This window comes from Scyliorhinus canicula, chromosome 3 (genome assembly GCF_902713615.1).
Source record: "Scyliorhinus canicula chromosome 3, sScyCan1.1, whole genome shotgun sequence".
NCBI classification, from domain to species: domain Eukaryota; kingdom Metazoa; phylum Chordata; class Chondrichthyes; order Carcharhiniformes; family Scyliorhinidae; genus Scyliorhinus; species Scyliorhinus canicula.
The window spans coordinates 107377207-107398802 of NC_052148.1; the positions used below are offsets into that span (position 1 = coordinate 107377207).

At 41.9% G+C, this 21596-nt stretch overlaps 1 protein-coding gene across 8 annotated transcripts in view; it reads right to left on the reverse strand.

The window, feature by feature from the left end:
- fat1a (FAT atypical cadherin 1a) overlaps positions 1-21596 on the reverse strand; it is a 248833-nt gene that overhangs the window by 145174 nt on the left and 82063 nt on the right. For all 8 annotated transcript variants that reach the window (XM_038791072.1, XM_038791071.1, XM_038791070.1 and 5 more), the window contains exon 3: positions 16307-16621. In XM_038791072.1, the coding sequence (XP_038647000.1) occupies positions 16307-16621 (315 nt within the window). The remainder of the gene's footprint in view (positions 1-16306; positions 16622-21596) is intronic.

The following is a 21596-nucleotide window of genomic DNA, read 5'->3' on the forward strand; positions in this document are numbered from 1 at the left end:
AGGGTCGGTGCATGTTCAATGGGCCGAATGGCCTCGTTCTGCACTGTAGGAATTCTATGGTTCTCTGATTGAGTGAACCCGACTCGAAGTAAATGTGTGGGGATACAAAGACGAATACAAATGTAAATATATGGTACCATTCACATTCTCAGGACATCCCAGAGAGCTTCACGGCCAATTGTTACCTCAGAAAATAAGGCATTCATTTTGTTTGCAACGAAGTTCAACAAGCAGTAATACCACAAATGATGGGTTTTTTCTGCTTTGTTTGAAAGATAAATGTCCAACAGATCATGGAAAATTACCTTGATTTTCTCCAAATGTTGCCATGCAATCATTTGCATCCACCTAAACAGGTAGACAGACAGTTTATCATCTACTTCAAATGATGCCACTTCTGACAATGCGGCACTCCTTCATCAGCTTAGATAACATGCGCAAGTTCAATCGTCTGACACAGCGCATCAGTGCTTCTATTGAGCTTAAACGGACCTCACGCAATTGGGTGAAGACCATATATAGCTCAACACTGAGGCCCTCTGTTGTCAAATAGCCTTCTAATATTCAAAATCTGGAGTTACACATGAAGAATGGCACACAGAGAAGGTATCAGAAGATAATTAGTACCGTTGAAAACATATTAGGGAAGAAAGAAGGTTCACAGAATGGCAACATTAAAAAGATACAGGAAACAGGATGGAACGGTATATATTCTTCTCAATGATTTGGGATAGATGTGGAGCCTAGAATGTAACCTAAGTTTTAGCAACTGCACAACCATTAGGATTAAATAAAAATAGTTCCCCTATTGGGAGTGAAAGATGTTCTGCTTCAGCAAATGCAAAATTTCCCAAGTAATCATTTTTTTAAAGTCCGAATAGCAATAATCATAACTATAATAGAAAAACTACAAAGGAACATCAAATCTCAGCTGTCCCAAAATTACAACACGAGAAATAGAAATAAAGCTTTAATTTTATTTTTTTTAAAATTAAAATGGAACCATAGCTATCAGATACTGCAGGTTAAAAGAAGGGGTGAAAAATGTTCCACAATGCCACACGTTGTAACAAGTGTTTCAACAAGATAGCACTACTGGAGGCAGTTAGCAAAAACTGGATGAAAACTACCTACAGAGAATATTGGAGTTCTCAGTAGGACTGGCAGTATTTGCGGAGAGAAAAGCAAAAGTAATATTTCAGATTGATGCCCTTTCATCTGATCATTCTATACTCAAAGGTATATGGTTGATTTTGTCCAATTACATACATCGAGCAGCCTGCTGGGGACCTTGCACAGCCACCACTACAGGTGGCTTGCCTTTATGTGTGTCTCTATCAGCAGTTGGTCAAATCAAGGCTTGAGTCCTAACCCTTGCCACCCCCACCACCCAGGCCTTTGGGAAGAAGGAGCTAGAGAGGCAAAGGGCATTAACGGCGAGTTCCATATCATGGAACCCAGCTGGCTGAAGGCATTGCCACCAATGGTAGACAGAAAAAGGACGATTGGCACAATGATGGTAACTTGTGCCATCCATGTTCCGAGTACTTCAGCCTGTCTGCTATTGAAAACCTCAAACATTCCTTTTCCAAATCTAGCATGAATCTTCTCCTAGGCCTCCTAAGACATCCTCCCATATCCTCCACCGTCCATCAGTCTCAACTCTTACAAAATTAGCCAGCCAAATTTCTATTCTACACCAAACTTTGTTGATCCATCATCAATATCTCGCTGACCTAAAATGTTTCCAAGCCTCTCAAAATTGTAATTGTAAAAAATTCATCCTTGCATTTAAACTCCAATCACCTGTCTTTGTCATAGTTTCTGGTTTCTGACCACTCCTGAGCTAATTGTCTTTCCAGGTGTCCATGACTGGTGGCTTTGCCTTCATCCACCTGGGTTCCATGCTCTGGAAATCACTCCTTTAAACCCTCTGGCTTTCTAGCTCCCTCTCAAACCACTGACCAATTACGTTCTCCCTCCTTATTTACCTTGGCACTCAGGTTGTTTCTTGTGCAAAATTACATTTAGAACGTAGGCTCTAATCCAGGTCAGAACATTTTTTCTCTTCTAACCCCAGAAAAATTCAAAGGGATTGAGTCTGGCACTTGCAATTCCTGGTGAGCACAGGCTGCCAACAAATTGTGGGCCAACAGACTATACAATTAGTACTAAATTGTGACTCACTTAAAAATTCCACATGAATAACTAGTATGGGAAGTGGGAGATATCACAACGTTTCAGATAGGTACTGCACGATCCATGCTGCGCCGGAAAAGCAACTCGCCGCAGGTGCAGCGTGGCCCAGAGGCTGGGGGGGCCGCGCTCTCAGGATCTAACCAGCTCGCAAAGCCTCGCAATCTCGCAAGACGTTGCAATGCAAATTCCGCCCATTGTGGGTGAGGTCACGTTTTGGCAAATCTGTACATTGGAGCGAGGTGTTAAGTTTCATTCGAATTTGCAGATTCCTGAGGTACCCGAGTCTTGGGATTCATCCCCTTCGCCTCAGAGACCTCGGGCAAGTGCCGTTCAGCACTGGCTGCCACAAACGAGGACCAGATGGGACAGTACTCGTGAGGGTCTCCCATGGGATCGAAGGCCACCAACTGCATGCCCTTGGGGCAGGGTGGTGCTTGGGCATTGCTGGTGCCACACAGGCACACTGCCAATGCCACATGTCACTGCCAAGGTGTTCAGGTGATTTGCCAGCTGGCGTGTGCACAGCCATTGTGCCAGGTTGGCACTGCCAAGGTGCCAAGCTGGCATTTGTTGCACCCGTGCGATGGGCCAGGGTGCCGATCTCTCATTACACTGGAGAGATCCGGTGAGTGGAGCTCCCCACTGTACAAATCGAAGCTATGTGCGGTCTCGGCCATGCATTCCCCATTCAGACCCCTTATATAACATGAGTCGCGCTGAATAGCCATGTATTTCTCGGCACTACGAGCGCCGGGAAATATGCAGTTAAATGCGCTCGTTATGGGACTTTGCTTCCATTTGGTTGACTTGATCCCGTAGGAACATGAGGCTTAGGAGCACGAATAGAAGGCAGCCATTTGGCACTTCAAGCCGACTCTGTCATTCAATAAGATCATCGTTGACCTGATTGTGGTGCCAGCTCCACCTTCCTCTCTGACCCCCATAATTCCTCCCTTGTCTAAGAAAAAGCTAACTCCGTCTTGAATAAATTTAGAGACCCAGCCTCCACTACCTTCTGGGGAAGATAACTCCACATTCTATAATGACCATCAGAGAAAAGATTTCTCCTCATCTCCGTCTTGGAAGGGAGATTTTAAATCACTTTTAAATTGTGTCTCCGAGTTCTAGGTCAGAGGCCAGGAATCCTGCGGCGAGTAACTCAACTCCTGACTCTCTAAAGCCTGTCCACCACCTAAAAGGCACAAGTCAGGAGTGTGATGGAATATTCTCCACTTGCCTGAATGAGTGCAGCTCCAACAACATTGGTACGCCACCCTGGGCAAGTGTGCAGTCAATTCCAGCCCCACATGCCCCCGAGTCACAACACAAGTGAATTAACCAATAATTCTTATGAAAAAATCCTGAAGCCATTGGAACCTTGGCTGCCCAATAATTAGTCACCAGGTTTGTAAGTTGAAACACAATTACTGTCTATTTATAGCAAAAATAATGATGACATATGCAGTAAATACAACTGGATAACAAGCTACGCTGAGCTTCTATCCCCTTTTACTGTCCTACCCTCTACCCACACACAGAATAGACAAACACAGAGGGATGAAACAGGGTAAAAATTTAAGGATGAAGGTCCAAAAGACAAGAGTCCTTGCTTCAAATGGTGGTTTGCAGCCTGCTTTCTTCACATTATGCTTGTGGATTAAAGTCTCTGGTATACAACCTTCAATGATCTTCCTAGCAGACGCATAGCTTCTCCGGGAGTGACCCCTGGCTTCACATCAAGCTTTGCTTCCAGGCCTCTGCCTTTCCTGCAGAGCAAGTTATCAAGTTCTGCATCTTCCCTGCACAGCCTGTAATATTTATCCTGTAACCAGATTCATCCAGGCATTCTGCCAGTTCAGAAACAGTCTTTCTGAAGAAAAAGAAGCGGAAAGACAGTGTGTCTTCTCTCCAAGTTGCCAAAATGAAACTGAAAGCTCCTTAGGTTTCTGAACCATGTCAGTGGGATCACATCCAATCGGCGCTTGTTACTAGGCAGAGCACAGCCTTCTGGCTCAACCCATTGGCCATCTGCCAAATCAATCAAACCGAGACTCAGCCAATCTCTGTCATTGGTGCCGGTCAGTCCACAACTCCAGTCCAAACCAGCACAGGCTTCTGCTCGAATTAAAGGCACAAGCTACTTTCCTTAAAGACACATGTCCATAAATCATCCATGGATCAAAAACATAATGCCAAAAATAAAAGAAAGAGGAAATAAGGGACTGGACAGGGAATAAACAGGAACAAATAGGAAGGACCCTTACACACTCAAAAAGCTCGGCACCATCCAGGACAAAGCATCCCGCTTGATTGCTCCCCCTTCCACAAACATTCAAACCTTCCACCACCGATGAACCGTGGCAGCTGTGTGTGCCATCTACAAGATGCACTGCAGGAACTCACTAAGGCTCCTTCGGCAGCACCTTCCAAACCCACGACCACTGCCATCTAGGAGGACGAGGCCAGCTGATACCTGGGAACACCCCACCCGGAGGTTCCCCTCTAAGTCACTCACTATTTGACTTGGAAATATATCACCTTTCTGTCTCTGGGTCAAAATCCTGGAACTCCCTCCCTAATTGCACAGTGGGTGTATCTACACCACATGGACTGCAGGAGTTCAAGGTGGCAGCTCAGAACCGCCTTCTCAACTGCTAGGGATGAGCAACAAATGTTGGCCTCGCCAGTGAAGCCCACTTCCCGTAAAAATGAATTTTAAAAAATGTCGCCTCACTTGTTCTAAACACCAAATGGATACAATTGGAACCATTTTTCTTAAATTTGAGTTGAAGCATATAGTTGAAACAGGATACTGGCAGCGTTATTCTGCTTTTAACTTGTACTATACATGACATGGTTGTACTCCAAGTCAAAACTGAGCAATGAAAGGGAAAATCAGTTACATTCCCCAGCAATGATATACCCATTTTTTTTAAATACAAAGTTCTCCCTGACTATTCTAAAAACACCGATATCCAGAATCCCAACTTGCTTAAATGCAGTATTATCCAATTTTCAAAAAAAATTGGCATTCTCAGAACTTTCAACTGTTCTGCATTTAGTTTTAAAAACCCAAAGTCAATAGATTGGGAAAAGCCAAGAGAGCAGGCACCAGTATGGTGTAGACTGCAATAATTTAAGGAAGGCTCAATGAGCCAACAGTTTTTACAGGGCAATGGAACAATATAGAGATAAATGGCTTTCAAGTGCATCACATTAAAAAGACAAAAGTGCAAACCCCCCACACCCCACCTCTACTACAATGCCTAGATAAAGCTTCACTATGAACACTACAGAAACCACTGTTCAAGATTTTCTTGTGCCGGAGAAGCACAGAAATTTCACACACACTCTTCATTCCTTTATAAACATGACTGTAGAGAATGGATATAAATTTTCAAAAGATGAAAAAAATTTAGTGTGTGAAAAGCAGCATGGCGCATAGTGGCCGATAGAAACCGGGAGACCCCACTCCCGGGATTGACACTGCTCGCAGCACCTCACGAAATCTAACACGATCTCGTGAGATATTGTGATGTAAGTCCCGCCCGTTATGGGTGGGCTCACTTTTACGCAAATCTGCATATTAAAGCGAGACAATTAGTCTCACTTTAATGTGCAGTTTTCCGAGGTACTCGATGCATTGGAATTTATCCCCTTCGCCTCGGAGAGCTCAGGCAAGCGCCGTTCAGTACTGTTCTCAGGAAATGGGGGCCCGGCGGAACAGCATGGGTGGGGGTCTCTCAGGGGATTGGAGGGCCCCAGGTGCATGCCCTTTGGGAAGCGTGGTACCTTGGCACTGCTGGTGCCACCCGGGCATCCTGGCAGTGCCAACCTGGCAATGCCACTTGGGTGCCAGCCTGGCACTGCTAAGGTGCCAAGCTGGCATTTTTTGTGCGGTGGGTATCGGGCTGGAGGCGCCCTGAGTGGACGATGAGCTTTTTTGCAGTGGCAAAAGTGGGTGGGGTAGGACTTTTAGATGGTCTGTGGTGTCTTCTGCCCCACATTAATCAACTGTGGCCAGAAGTTTGAGAACCATTGGTCTGGTGCATTTAGGCAGATAATCAACTGTTAATAGTCTAAGGAGCAAAAGCACTGCCTGGTGTAATACTGGGCTGCATGGACCAGAGGTTCCGAAATTCATTTCTCAATTAATTTTCAGTTAACTGAGCTCAGCAAGGGAAATAATTGGTGTGTGAGAAACATGCCTAGGCGGAGGATGGGAAAATATGAGCCAGAGTTACTGATCCTTAGTTCTGGCTTATTATCCCTGTTGGAAGATGTGGGAGTGATGGGAACAACTGGTTGCATTGGCACCCTTATATGTTAATAGAGAGGATCTAAAGCCACACATGAAAAGTTATAGAATTATATCGCAGCAAGAAGGAACATTTTCAAGAGTGAAAAGGAAAAACAAAAATAAAGCTAAATAAATTCCTTCACTGATTTGGTTGTGGGCAGTTCCAAATAACCCAACTGCAATTGATGCTACTTTCGTCTAATTTCAATGACCTTGGCTCCTCGTAAAAACATTCACATAAATTCACCAGAGGCATCAAAGAAACTATAACGAACAAACTGAAGTTGGAAATTCCTTTTTTTTTGATAAAAGAAAACTGATGGGGGCTTGTGGGGACCACCCACATCTTGCTTTTTGTAGATTTCTAAATCGTATGTTGTTTGTTCAAATATCATCAGGCCTGTCTGGAGTACACATGGTTGAGAAATTAAGCTCCAGTATGAATCAAAAGGACTGATGAGCACGGACACCAGAAAGCAGCGATAGACATGATGTCCCTTGATGTGGTTTTGTTATTCTTAATTATGATACAACCCAACTAGAATGGAAAAATACCAAGTATAACTGAACTTTTAACCAACCAATGTTTCCCAAAATAATCTCAGCAACCCACTTATTTTATACTGAAGGCAAAATTATCAAAATGCTTGACTGAATTTTTGGGTGAAGAATAATTCAAAACATTATAATATTTAGAGTTGGGTAGGGCTCATGTGCACTCACAAAAAGAAATAAAGTTGCTTTACATTGTCTATTTTTGCAACATAAAACAATCTTCAGTTATCATCCAGTGATGATAGAATTGAATTATGTAAATCGTCCATAAATATGATACATGCTGATGATGATTCATATTTTCTAAATCTCCTTCATCTGAAATTACGGATAATTTAATTGGGTAACCACACACCGATAAAAACTTCGGTGAGAACCCTAGAGTGCCCCCTCAAGTAAGTCGCTGCTCGAGACTGGGGACGTAGCCAAGAGCGAGTGTATACCCCGACTGAAGAAATTATTCTATGGGGAGCCAGAAAGGTGAAATCACAAATCAATTGTCCTCAATTACATCAGCACTCTCATTGTTTCTTTACAGCTGTAGTAGGGAAAGGTTACACAATGCCATCTCTGGCAGATTGCATTAATAATCATTTTTAAATGATGCACATTCAATTTTCTTTTTGAGTTTGTTGAACTTCAAAGTTTTGGGGAAGATTTTAAATCATGGCAAGTGTGTAAAATGGGTCATGTTACATTGGATGCCTGCTTAATTCTAAACTAAGAGTCTGTTTACTTATTGTACAAATTGACAGTTTGAGTTAGAAAGGCATTAACTGAATAAAATCAGTGGATTAATAGGGTCATGTTTAAATGTTTCATGTAAATCTTTGGCAAGACCTTAGTTGTGTTAACCATTAACAAATATTAGCCAGCTTTCAAATGTTAAGCATTAAATATATATATTTGCCTTTGGCATAGATTTATCAATTGCCCGCTTGTGTTGTTCAAGAGACAAACAAACCCCGTCAGTAAATCCTCACTTAGTTGTAGTTGCATTCCTGAAAAGTGCAACTTTAAGTGAAGCAACTGTAAGTGATTTTCCCATGATAGTCAACAGAAAAGTTGTAATTAGGCTCTGTCGGTCCTTTCTCTTTAAAAAATAACATTAAAACATTATACCTGCAAACTGAAATACATTACATTGCTAAGTTTGGACATTGGTAAACAAAATATTTAAAATAAAATAACGTTAAAAATATAAAAGAACTGTGCTAACTCTTCTACTTACCCCATCTCTCCTGCTCACCACTCCCCATACACCCCATGGCTCACCCACTTTCCCACCCCTGCCACTGCCCAAACCTTATTTGCCATCATTTGTGCTCCCTGACCCACCTTCTCGCCAAACCTCTCTTCCTCGCCTTGCCATTTTCCTCTTCTGAACTTTCACTGTGAGCAAGTGTTCTGAAGCTGAGCGGCAAGAGACTGGAAGAGAAGCTTCAGCAAGCAGGAGGGTCGGCAGTGAGCGGGGGGACCGGTAACACCAGCAGGGAGTGGGTGGGCCGGCAGGGAACAAGAGTAGGGCCACTCCAAAATGGCACCGATCAGGTCACGCACGCTACATCAGACCTGGCCTCAAATAACTTTAAATCAAAACCTGATGCTAAACACGAATCCTACCCCATTAGCTGACAGGCATTAAAGTGGAATGTTTTCTTTAAAAACGGGGCAACTCAAAACGGGTACTTACTGTACTGACTTTGGCCACGCTGTTAACATTCATTACAGACTTCCGCCAAATTGTGTGGTAATGTAATGCTCAGTAGATTTTGGGCAAAATTTGGCCTCATTTCCCCTGTCAATGGGCATTTTCCCCTCAGTGAGTACACAGGAGCATAAACATATTTTGCAAAGACAAACTATTTTTGGTTTCTAGTTCTCCTCATCTTGGCTTGCAATTTAAAAAATATGACCTCCTTACAACTGTGTTCCATTAATCTTTTAGTCTTTGCTTATCCTGTACCTGTAAATGTACAGACTATCAGGCCGATGGGGGAAATCAAAATGTCATCCTCATTATTGACTATCCTCTTGGGCCTCTTCTTATATTTGGGGCTGGGGAGAAATTTTTACAAATTATCATAAGATTATATAAGTGGAGTTGAAAGCTTGACAAGGTGTTCTCTGATGTCCAAGTGAAAGGTATGATGGGCAAAGTGTCTCTTATAAGCTATTATAGGAGATATCATATGAACACTGCACACATTTAAATGAAATTCTACTTTCTCTTTACCTTCTGCTAAAATAAAGTGAATAACATTCCCTTTTCCTAACAAACTGCATTATAACATTGTATTTAACATAATAAAACACCCCAAGGCAATACAAGAGTGCTGTCAGGCAAAACTTTTACACTGAGTGACATAAAGATTTATTAGGGCAGGTGACCAAAGGCATGGTGAAAGAAGCAGGAGCAACTTAAAAGATTTAGAGAAGCGGCAGAAAGGCAGAGAGATTTGGTGTGTTCAGTGTACAAATTGGTATGACTAGGTTTAGCAGTTTCAACAGCTGAAAGGGTCTGAAGGTGCATAAATCACCCAGACTGGATGGATTACACCCCAGTGTTCTAAAAGAGATAGCTGAGGAAATTGTGGAGACATTCGTGATGATCTTTCAGGAATCACTGAAGTCAGAGAGGGACCCAGAGGACTGGAAAATGGCTGAAGTAACACCCCTGTTTAAGAAGAGAGGGAGGCAGATGGCAGGAAATTATAGGCCCGCTGGCCATACTTTGGTCGTTGGTAAGATTTTAAGAGTCCATTACTAAAAGATGAGATTGCGGAGTACTTGGAAATAAAGCTGAGTCTGCGCGGCTTTGTTAAGGGTAGGTCATGCCTAACAAATTTGTTAACATTTTTTGAAGCGGTAATGAGGAACATAGACAAAGGAGAGCCATTGGATATGATCTATTTGGATTCCAGAAGGCCTTTGACAAGGTGCAGTACAGGAGGCTGTAAAAAACAATGGGAGCCCATGATGTTCAGGGCAAGATACTGGCATGAATATGGGAATGGCTGACTGGCAAAAGAGTGGGGATAATGGGGTCTTTTTCAAGATGGCATCTATTGGTGTTCTGCAGGGGTCAGTGTTGGGGCCACAACAATTGACGATATACGTTAGTGATCTGGAAGAAGGAACTGAGGGCATTGTTGCTAAGTTTACAGATGATATAAAGGTATGTGCAGGTTGGGTGAATTGGCCATGCTAAATTGCCCCTTAATGTCCAAAGGTTAGATGGGGTTACAAGATAATGGGGATAGGGTGGAGGAGTGGGTTTGGGTGGGTGCACTTTCAGAGGTTTGGTGCAGACTCAATGGGCTGAATGGCCTCATTCTGCATTGTAAGTAGTCTATGATTCTATGTAGAGGGACAGGTAGTTGAGGAAGCGGGGAGGCTGCAAAAGAATTAGGACAGGCTAGGAGAGTGGGCAAAGAAGTGGTGGATGGAATTCAATGTGGAAAATTGTGAACTTATGCACTTTGTAGGAAGAATAGAGGCATAAACTATTTTCCAAATTGAGAAAGGCTTTGGAAATCTGAAGCACAAAAGGATTTAGGAGTCCTAGTTCAGGGTTCTCTTACGGTCAACATGCAGATTCAGGTGGCAGTTAGGAAGGCAAATGCAATGTGGGCATTCTAGCGGGGAGTGCTAGAATACAAGACCATGTATAAAGCTCTGGTCAGACCCCATATGGAATATTGTGAGCAGTGTTTGGTCCTGTATCTAAAGAAGGATGTGCTGGCCTTGGAAAGGGTCCAGAGGAGGTTCACAAGAATGGTCCCTGGAATGAAGAGCTTGTCGTATGAGGAACGGTTGAGGACTCTAAATCTGTACTCGATGGAGTTTAGAAGGATGAGGGGGGATCTTATTGAAACTTACAGGATACTGCGAGGTCTGGATAGAGTGGATGTGGAGAGGATGTTTCCACTTTTAGGAAAAACTAGAACCAGAGGACACAATCTCAGACTCAAGGGATGATCCTTTAAAACTGAGATAAGGGGGAATTTAGGGAACTCATTGCTGCAGAAGGCTGTGGAGGCCAAATCACAGTGTTTTAAGATAGAGGTAGCTACAGTGTACAAATGTAAAACTTTTTTAAAAAGACAGAGATAAATAAGTTCTTGATCAATAAGAGGATCAGAGATTGTGGGGAGAAGGCAGAAGGACGGGGATGGGAAAATATCAGCCATGATCGAATAGCGGAGCAGACTCGATGGGCTGAATGGCCTAATTCTGCACCTATATCTTATGGTCTAACAGCAACATTGTAATTATTCAGGCAATTGAGTGGAACTGAATTCTAGTTCCATGCTTGTGTCTTTCTGGGATTTTGAAGGCCAGGCATCGCAGTCCCATACCAGGGTGGGGGAGTTAGGAGATGTGCAGGAAATTGAAAGCTGCATAATAATGTGCTCTCAGAGGTTGGATGCTGGCTCGGGCTTGAGTGACACACATCTTCTCCCATACTCCTCTTCCCAAAATACACCTCTTTTCTTCTTATTTGCACAAGGCGGCCACAAGCAACAGCGGTTGAAAGCACACTATTGGCACAGGAAGGGAATAAGAGCAGCATATGAGCGGTGATTACTGCCACCCAACTCCCTATAAAGATTCTGGAACAATAGGCCATCTGCACCTTTTGACTTATAGTTAGAATCCTTTCCTTTGAGTTCCCCATCTCCATATTCAATCATTCATTTGTTCCCTCAGAGACAGGCATTGCAACATTGACCACAGTGAACCCAGTGTAATGGCTCTATGACCAATAGCTGGGTGGCAGAAGATTTTGGTGCTTGAGTCTACTGAAAGGCAGCTTATAGCAGTTGATGACACCAAACTTGGATGATGTGAAGACAGATAGGAATGCAAGTTGTAAGAAAGGTATAAAAAGTCTGCAATGGGATTTGGATAGTTTGAGAGAGTGGGCAAAAATGTAGCAGATGGGAGTATGAAATGAAATGAAAAATGAAAATCGCTTATTGTCACGAGTAGGCTTCAATGAAGTTACTGTGAAAAGCCCCTAGTCGCCACATTCCGGCGCCTGTCCGGGGAGGCTGGTACGGGAATCGAACCGTGCTGCTGGCCTGCTTTAAAAGCCAGTGATTTAGCCAAGTGAGCTAAACCAGCCCCAATGATGTGGGAAAGTGTGAAGTTGTTCACTCTGGCAGGAAGAATAGAATTTGTCAATTAGGCAGAGATTGCAGAATGCAATGGTACAGTGTGATCCAGGTGTTATATATAAAATCACAAAACGTAGGCAGGTACAGAAAGTAATTTGGGGATGTAGGGTGAGTGGGGCAGGCACAGAAGGAAAGTCACAATCAGATAAGCTATATCTTATTGAATGGAAGAGCATGCTTGCTAATTTCTTCTGATTTAAGATCAATCTTGGGAGGGGTGGCTCACAATTTGGACGATACTGATCAGCTCCAACAGGACTTGGAAGTGCTAGCAAAATGGGTGGAGTGAACCAGGTTAGGTGTGGTATGGGAATACGGCGGTGCAGATTCGATGGGCTGAATATGAATAGCCTCCTTCTGCGCTGCAGGAATTCTAATCTTAATTCTATGTTATATAATTAACTGTGACCCCATTCATTAAAAGCCTTTCTTATTCCAATTCTTTCACCGACTCTTTCAGCATTGTCTTCACCATCTGGTCGACAGAAATAATTCAAGTAATTTATTCATTAAGTGATCAGACTGGAATCCATTAATTAACCTAAAATTATTAATTATTGCTAACAAACCATCAACTCAAGACGCAAGTGACAGCTTGAGCTGAAAAATGGCATGTAACATTCACATGTGCTGGGCCGCCTCCAAGAAGAGACAATCTAACCATATCACCTTTACATGCAATGACCTTACCATCACTAAATCCCATCACCATCCTGGGGGTTACCATTAACTAGAAACTTATCCGGACAAGCCACATAAATACAGTGGCTGCATGAGCAGGTGAGAGGTTGGGGATCTGTGACTATTTCTCCTAACCCTCCAAAGTCAGACCACCATCTACAAGGCACAAGCCAGGAGTATGATGAAATACTCTCCAATGGCTGGATGAGTGTAGCTCTAACAGCATTCAAGCTTGACACAATCCAGAACAAAGTAGCCCGCTTGATTGGCACCACATTCACCAACTTAAACATTCACTGCCTTGTAGCACAGACGCACATTGGCAGCAGTGTATACCATATAAAAGATGCACTGCAGCAACTCACCAAGCAAACTTCAACTATACCCTTCAAACATCTTCCAAGCAAACTTCAACTATACCCTTCAAACACCTAGAAGGGCAAGGGCAGCAGACAGGAACCCTTAAATGCACACACCATCCTATCTTGGAAATATCTTCAGTCACAGGGTCAAAATCCTGAATTCCCTTCCTAACTGCTCGGTGGGTGTACCTAAACCACGTAGACTGCAGCAGTTCATGAAGGTGACTCATCACCTTCTCAGGATAATTGGGGGTGAGCAACAAATGCTCGCTTTGCCAGGGATGCACACATCCCATGAGTTAAGAAAAAACACCCATCTATCAGCAATTCTTCTTCTCAAACCTGCCACAGAGATTACTATTTTTTGTTCGTCCCAAAAGAAAATCAAGCGCGAATCCAAGTCCTTGACATTTCTTTGAATGTAAAACTGATCTTTCAGCTACTGGCTAATCAATCAAATTATTTTTTTTTTTTCAAAAAGTTGTTCCCATCCCCAAATAGATACGGAGGTATGGAGGGCAAGGAGGTAGATGATTAAGAATTGCAAACGGTTAAAATATATTTAAATGTGTGTCCAAAGAGTGGCAGAGTGGTTAGTACTGCTGCCTCAAGGCGTTGAGTCACTGTCCGTGTGGAGTTTTCACATTCTCCCCTGTCTGCGTGGGTCTCACCCCCACAACCCAGAGATGTGCAGCGTAGGTGGATTGGCCACGCTAAATTGCCCCTTAATTGGAAAAAAAAATATTTTAAATTTACATTAAAAAAATTTAAAATAATTGTGTGTCCAAATAAGTGTGAATTAAGCGGACTGGCCATGCTAAATTGCCCCTCAGTGTCCAAAGATGTGCAGTTTCGATGGGGTTACGGGGATAAGGTGAGGAGGTGGGGGCTAGGTAGGGTTCTTTTTCAGAGGGTTGGTGTAGACTCGATGGGCCAAATGGCCTCTTTCTGCACTGTAGGAATTCTATGGATTCTATGATTTAGAAAAAGATTAAAACAAGATGTTAAAGAAAGAGAGAATGGGGAAGAGAGAATATCAAAAGCAGGGGGGTAACAGGGCAACTACAGGTAAACTGTGCATTTTTAATTTTTATGTTAACTTGGGTTTTGAATTCATTTTAGACTTGGATTTTTGAACTATTACATTATATATTTATTAATTGAGATATTTTGTGATTTTTTTTTCCTTCAGTAATTCAATGATCTGAAAACTCACAAAACTGATCAGCCCAGGAAGACTCAGCAATCTAACAATTAAAGCAAATCCATCCAAACAAAGACTAATCACTTATTTCAGTTTTGGGGTTTCTGCTTCGACATGTAAAACAAAAGCAACAGAAAATTGAACACAAGCACTTGGATGACAGCTCCGGGATAATTACCAAAAGACACGTAAGACCATTAACCAGATATAAGGGTTGGCAATTTCTTGATTAGCTAGTGCAGTTTTCTTATATTTATCAAACAATGTTTATTTAATATAAAATTAATACGTGGACTGCACAATTTCTAGAAGCTACAATACCAACTGGTTGGATAGCTGCCACGTGCAGAACAATGTCACCTGCATGGGTTCAGTTCCCGTACCGGCTGGGGTTTTCATGATGGCCCCCGCCTTCTCGACCTCACCCCTCCCTTGAGGTGTGGTAACCTTCAGGTTAAATCACTACCAGTCAGCTCTCTCTCAAAAGGGGAGAGCAGCCGATGGTCTTCAGGGACTATGGCATGGCAACTTTCACTTGCACCTCAAAGTGGTAATTGTGATTAGTGCACCGCATTCCAAACTCTTGCAAACTATCCACAAACACCAATTTTTAAAATTGGTTTTGTTTTAATCTTCAAACCCATTGCAAGGTCTTATTAAAATGTAAATTTCTACCAATCAGTTCAAAGTGATTGTGTTTCAACGGCGAATTAAGCACAGGGAGCCAAGTGCCTCAGAACTCTTGGCCAGGCTATGAAAGTATGGTTTAGCAAATATAGCGAGAAAAAAATGTGTACAACTGAAACAACTGCATAATGGTTATTTTTGGAACAGCATTGATGAGGTGCTGAAAAACTCTGCTCCCTGACTCAGGGAAGAGCATGTTCGCAAGAAAGAAGCAAGAGTGTTAACCTCAAAAATCAGCCATTCGGCTTTTCAATTCCAAAGATTCCAACGGCATTGCATATATTCACATTTTTAAAAAATTGAATTTATAAGTAATGATTGCAGCTAAGTAAACAAAAGAAGAAATTTGTGACCTTCTCTCACATCATTTCTTTTCTATATAACATTTTTCCACCAAAGGGGCTCAATGCGCCTCACTGTTGTTTCTTACCCTCAGTGACCCAGGTAGTGAGTCACTCGCAGGTGCAACAGGAGGAAAAAGAACACAATGGTGCAGAAGTGAAAAAGCCAAAATTCAGACAGCAGAGTAAAGGCTGCAGTTGGACCTTGAGGATGGATGGCTTCCAAGTATGGGGAACCAATTATTCAGGTGGAAATTGTGAAATACGGAGTGTTGTGAGAATCCCCAGGGTGGACGGTGGTTATAGGACTGGTGGAATTTGTTATGTGGTTTGTAGAAGATGGTGGAAAAGTTGAGAGTAACTGGTAATTTTCTGATGTTTAGAGTTCAAATTTTTATTTTAGATGCCTTAGATGAGTGAGTCATTTTAACTGTACATTTACTGGAACTTGAAAGGTCAGTTTAGTTTTTTGCCATATGGTGGAGCAGTGAACAAAGAATGCAATAATATGATAAACTAAAATAGAAAACAACCAATTCGAGAGAAAAACCAGGAGACTTAAACACGTCAAAAGAAAAAGAAATTGATTTTAAAAACAACTGTTTGTGATGTGGCGGACTCAGCGCTTTATAATCACAAGAGAAAAAAGGTTTGTGGTGTTTAAGTAATCTGAATCAGAAATTAAAAATAATACTTCAACTGCATCTCCATTTTCCATCTGTTACTGAGATGTTGCTATTTATCAACAAACTCACCTCACATTTGACATAATTTGAACAAATATGAACACTTACCAGTCTTCTGGTTTATGAGGAAGAAGCCTTGTGGATTGCCACCAGTAATCTTATAGTTTAGTCTGTCGCTGGAGGTGGAATCTGGGTCAGATGCCTCAATCTGTACAACGGACATATCTTTGGATGCATTTTCAGTGATTTCAGGATAATAAACTGGCTCAGATGTCTGTGGAGCATTATCGTTAACATCCTCAATTTCGATGTACACCTCAATGAAGGAGAAGAGAGGCACCACTCCTAGGTCTGTGGCATAGACTGTTAGCCAGTAATGTGGAGTAGTTTCACGGTCCAGAAGTTCTGCCGTTTTTATTATGCCTGTTGAGAGGACAAACAGGAAAATTGATGAAGCATTTAAGGTACCAAGAAGAATGCTGGACTGATAAAAAATATCTAAAAAGGCGACAGTACAAAACGTGTTCATGTAACTATTGAGAACTTGAACCTTTTTGAAAAATAGGTGCAGATCTCTATATACTGAACCAAATATTCTTCATGAATGCCGCAAAGTAATTCCACCATGAAGAAAACATTTGCGTACTGGCTAACTCAGAATCCACTTTAGAAAGAAGTAACACATTATCAATGGTTTAGTAACCAACAACCTTCTCAACTTTCATTGTAGAGATTATTGTAAGCAGCTTTTCCCTGAAATAGGTTAATTTGATAAAGTGAAACTTTGTGGGATACAAGCATGAACCTAAGCTAGTAACTACAGAGTCATGATAGAACTAAATGAGGTAAACAATAGTGCTTACAAAGACAAGTAACACCGGTCCCACACGGTATTCTGGGTTCAAGGTCAATTAGATAATTTTGGAAGGCACCGCAATGATGTTTTTCGTGTTGGGGGTGGGGAATTCAGAAAATTGTCGTTGTGAGTTAACCTGACAACACTGCATTGTTTTTTTTCTCTTTTTTAAATTTAGAGTACGCAATTTTTTTTCCCAATTAAGGGGCAATTTAATGTGGCCAATCCACCTAACATAAGAACATAAGAACATAAGAACTAGGAGCAGGAGTAGGCCATCTGACCCCTCGAGCCTGCTCCGCCATTCAATTAGATCATGGCTGATCTTTTGTGGACTCAGCTCCACTTTCCGGCCCAAACACCATAACCCTTACTCCCTTTATTCTTCAAAAAACTATCTATCTTTACCTTAAAAACATGTAATGAAGGAGCCTCAACTGCTTCACTGGGCAAGGAATTCCATAGATTCACAACCCTTTGGGTGAAGAAGTTCCTCTTAAACTCAGTCCTAAATCTACTTCCCCTTATTTTGAGGCTATGCCCCCTAGTTCTGCTGTCACCCGCCAGTGGAAACAACCTGCCCGCATCTATCCTATCTATTCCCTTCATAATTTTAAATGTTTCTATAAGATCCCCCCTCATTCTTCTAAATTCCAACGAGTACAGTCCCAGTCTACTCAACCTCTCCTCATAATCCAACCCCTTCAGCTCTGGGATTAACCTAGTGAATCTCCTCTGCACACCCTCCAGCGCCAGTACGTCCTTTCTCAAGTAAGGAGACCAAAACTGAACACAATACTCCAGGTGTGGCCGCACTAACACCTTATACAATTGCAACATAACCTCCCTAGTCTTAAACTCCATCCCTCTAGCAATGAAGGACAAAATTCCATTTGCCTTCTTAATCACCTGTTGCACTTGTAAACCAACCTTCTGTGACTCATGCACTAGCACACCCAAGTCTCTCTGAACAGCGGCATGCTTTAATATTTTATCGTTTAAATAATAATCCCGTTTGCTGTTATTCCTACCAAAATGGATAACCTCACATTTGTCAACATTGTATTCCATCTGCCAGACCCTAGCCCATTCACTTAACCTATCCAAATCCCTCTGCAGACTTCCAGTATCCTCTGCACTTTTCGCTTTACCACTCATCTTAGTGTCATCTGCAAACTTGGACACATTGCCCTTGGTCCCCAACTCCAAATCATCTATGTAAATTGTGAACAATTGTGGGCCCAACACAGATCCCTGAGGGACACCATGTAAATTGTGAACAATTGTGGGCACAACACGGATCCCTGAGGAACACCACTAGCTACTGATTGCCAACCAGAGAAACACCCATTTATCCCAACTCTTTGCTTTCTATACATGCACATCTTTGGGTTGTGGGGATGAAACCCACACAGATAGGGGGAGAATGTGTGAACTCCACACTGACAGTGACCCAGAGCCGGGATCGTACCCGGGTCCTTAGCACCGTAGGCAGCAGTGCTAACCACTGCGCCACCATGCTGCCCTAGCTGCATTGACTTTGACTTTAAAATTTAAATGTTCAACCACCATGCACTGCAATAATGGTTACAATGTTTTTTTTTTAATTTAAAGTACCCAATTCATTTTTTTTCCAATTAAGGGGCAATTTAGCATGGCCAATTCACCTACCCTGCACATCTTTTTGAGTTGTGGGGGTGAGACTCACGCAGACACGAGAGAATGTTCAAACTCCACGCGGACAGTGACCTGGAGCCATGATAGAACCTGGGTCCTCAGCGCCGTAAGGCAGCAGTGCTAACCACTGAGCCACCATGCTGCCCCTGCTGGATGCAATGCTGGATGTAATTCAGGGTGCCAAGGACAAAAAGAAATGTTTCACAGCTGGTATTCTTTGCATGATATTTTTCCATTCCTTGCATACAATTACAAGGCAGATTGCATTGGACATGTTCCATCACTTCTGTCAAGAAATTGCCTGGTTGCAAATCTGCACAAGTGCTCCAGGGAACGGGACCCTGAGCTATTATCCGACCCCACCATTTTGAAACTTCAATAGAGAAAGGGCAGAAAATCAAGTCAATAATGCGTTTATAATTCAGTGAATTGAAGGCTACTAAAACATGCATTATCAAATGCATTTATTTTAACTAGCTTTAATGAACACCTCTACATGTCTACACAAAGTATTTGAGACAAATAGTGGGCAACAGGTACGCTCATGCAGGCTGTGGTTATTATTTGAAGTGATTAAGCTGTAGCGGATAGCACTTCTCCTCGCAATTGTGGCTTGGCTATCTTAAGTCACAGAGTTATATCAAACACGGATTTTGAGCATTTCTTTTAAAATTTAGAATACCCAATTTATTTTTTCCAATTAAGGGACAATTTAACATGTTCAATCCACCTACCTTGCACATCTTTGGGTTGTGGGCGAAACCCACGCCGAGTTTGAGCATCTTACATACACCACTGGGAGTCAAGGCAGCATTTTCTTTTTTGGCACATGATTAAAACTGACTGGTTGTATTTACTGTTGATTCCTAGTTGCCCTTCGTGTCACCCACATAACAGGAATGACAGCGGTCAAAGCAGTTAGAGGTAGCGGGTCTGTTCTCTAAGGGATATTCGTGAACTTGTTGTGTTTTGTGACAAATTTCATGGTAATTTTGTTCTGGTGCCATCAATTGCCTGGTTTATTGAATTCAATTCTACAATACCATCACACAATTTTGTTACAGGGTGTCATTTTGGGTATAGAGTCTTTGTATAAGCCTTTCTTCTGGCGTCTGATGAAGGCTCTGAGCATATGGAAGCTTCAGATGACTTTTTCAGTCTGCAAGAGGGTGACCTGAAAGTAAGACCTGTTTTACTCCTGTTTTCATAGTTATTACTGTCACTATTGTTCTGCTGAGTTACTGTTAAACTTTTCTTATTTATTTATATAAAGAAGTTACTTCTTTTAAACAACGCATTAGACTACCAACTTTGTGGTCTCACGTTAACCCAAATTTCAAAATGATACCCTCCAAGTTGGCAGTCATTAGGCGTCTGTTAAATTCCTGCCATTTAGCTTTACATAAAAGGGAGTAACTGTATTTTTGTTAACCAGATGGTTAATATGCATATTGTTCATTGAATGTTACTCTTCCTACCTTACTTACTTTTAGTATTTTGTGGTTCAATGCATGGACAACTAGTTCACCTTGATTTGGTTTTAACTTCTGCCTTTTCAGTACTTCATGGCTTTTCATCAAGTGTTTTCAATTAAATCAGCAAAATAAGTCTTTCAATTCACAATTTTAATTCGCTGATCACCTCTCACTTTTTGAGAATAGCAGAAAATCTATTTTGAAAAACTTGTTATGGAATTGGTTTTAAAAAGCTTTATATCTGCTACAGAGCAGCTCTACCAACAAGATGTCTGCTCATCAGTTTACATGCCTTCTCCATCTAATTTACAATTGTTCATCCACTAATAATCTGGAGTCAGAGAGACGATTTTCTGATATACCTATCAGAACCATCAGCAACAATAAGATTCTGTAGCCAAAATCAAAAGCCTTCCTTGACAATAGTCAGGAAACACACTTTTGTTTCAGCTGTCCTGGGAATTACATTGGCACAAAGCGGATATGAAACATGAAGCTTTGGATCCCCTTTCAAATGTAATTAATCAAAATGAAAATACAGAAAGTGAAATGTCTGTTCATTTACAAATAGTTTCATTTAATGAGCCCAAACTACATTAGCAAGTAAGTAGATATCATCATCTTACTTTATTACATAAGATAGTTTAGACACTGGTGAGTCATTTCTTTTTATTACCAAGTATGCAGAGGCACCAAATGAATCCATAATAATTTTCCTATGACAGACTACTCTTGATGCACTCCAACAAGAGGTGCTTTCGTTGCAAGCTACAGTTAAGTACACTTCTCCCTAGCTAGTCCAAATGCTTTCAGCTGGAGCCATTAGTTCTTCTTCCTCAACGTTTCTACATTTAGATTTTTTTCCCTATTCACCCAAATCAAATAAAATTAGTTTTGAATCCGACTGCATCAAAAACATTAACTTTAATGTGAGGATTTTTATTTTAAAAAGCAACAGCAGGAAGACCAAGAGAACAAGTGGATAGCACTGTGGCTTCACAGCGCCAGGGTCCCGGGTTCGATTCCCCGCTGGGTCACTGTCTGTTGTGGAGTCTGCACGTTCTCCCCGTGTCTGCGTGGGTTTCCTCCAGGTGCTCCGGTTTCCTCCCACAGTCCAAAGACGTGCAGGTTAGGTGGTTTGGCCATGCTAAATTGCCCTTAGTGACCAAAAAGGTTAGGAGGGGTTATTGGGTTACGGGGATAGGGTGGAAGTGAGGGTTTAAGTGGGTCGGTGCAGACTCGATGGGCCGAATGGCCTCCTTCTGCACTGTATGTTCTATATTCTATATGATTATGCCTCCATTGCACACTAGCTTCGACACTCATCTCCACTCCAAACAGCTTTAAATATACAGGCTGACATACAACTCAGAAACTATAAAATTTGGTG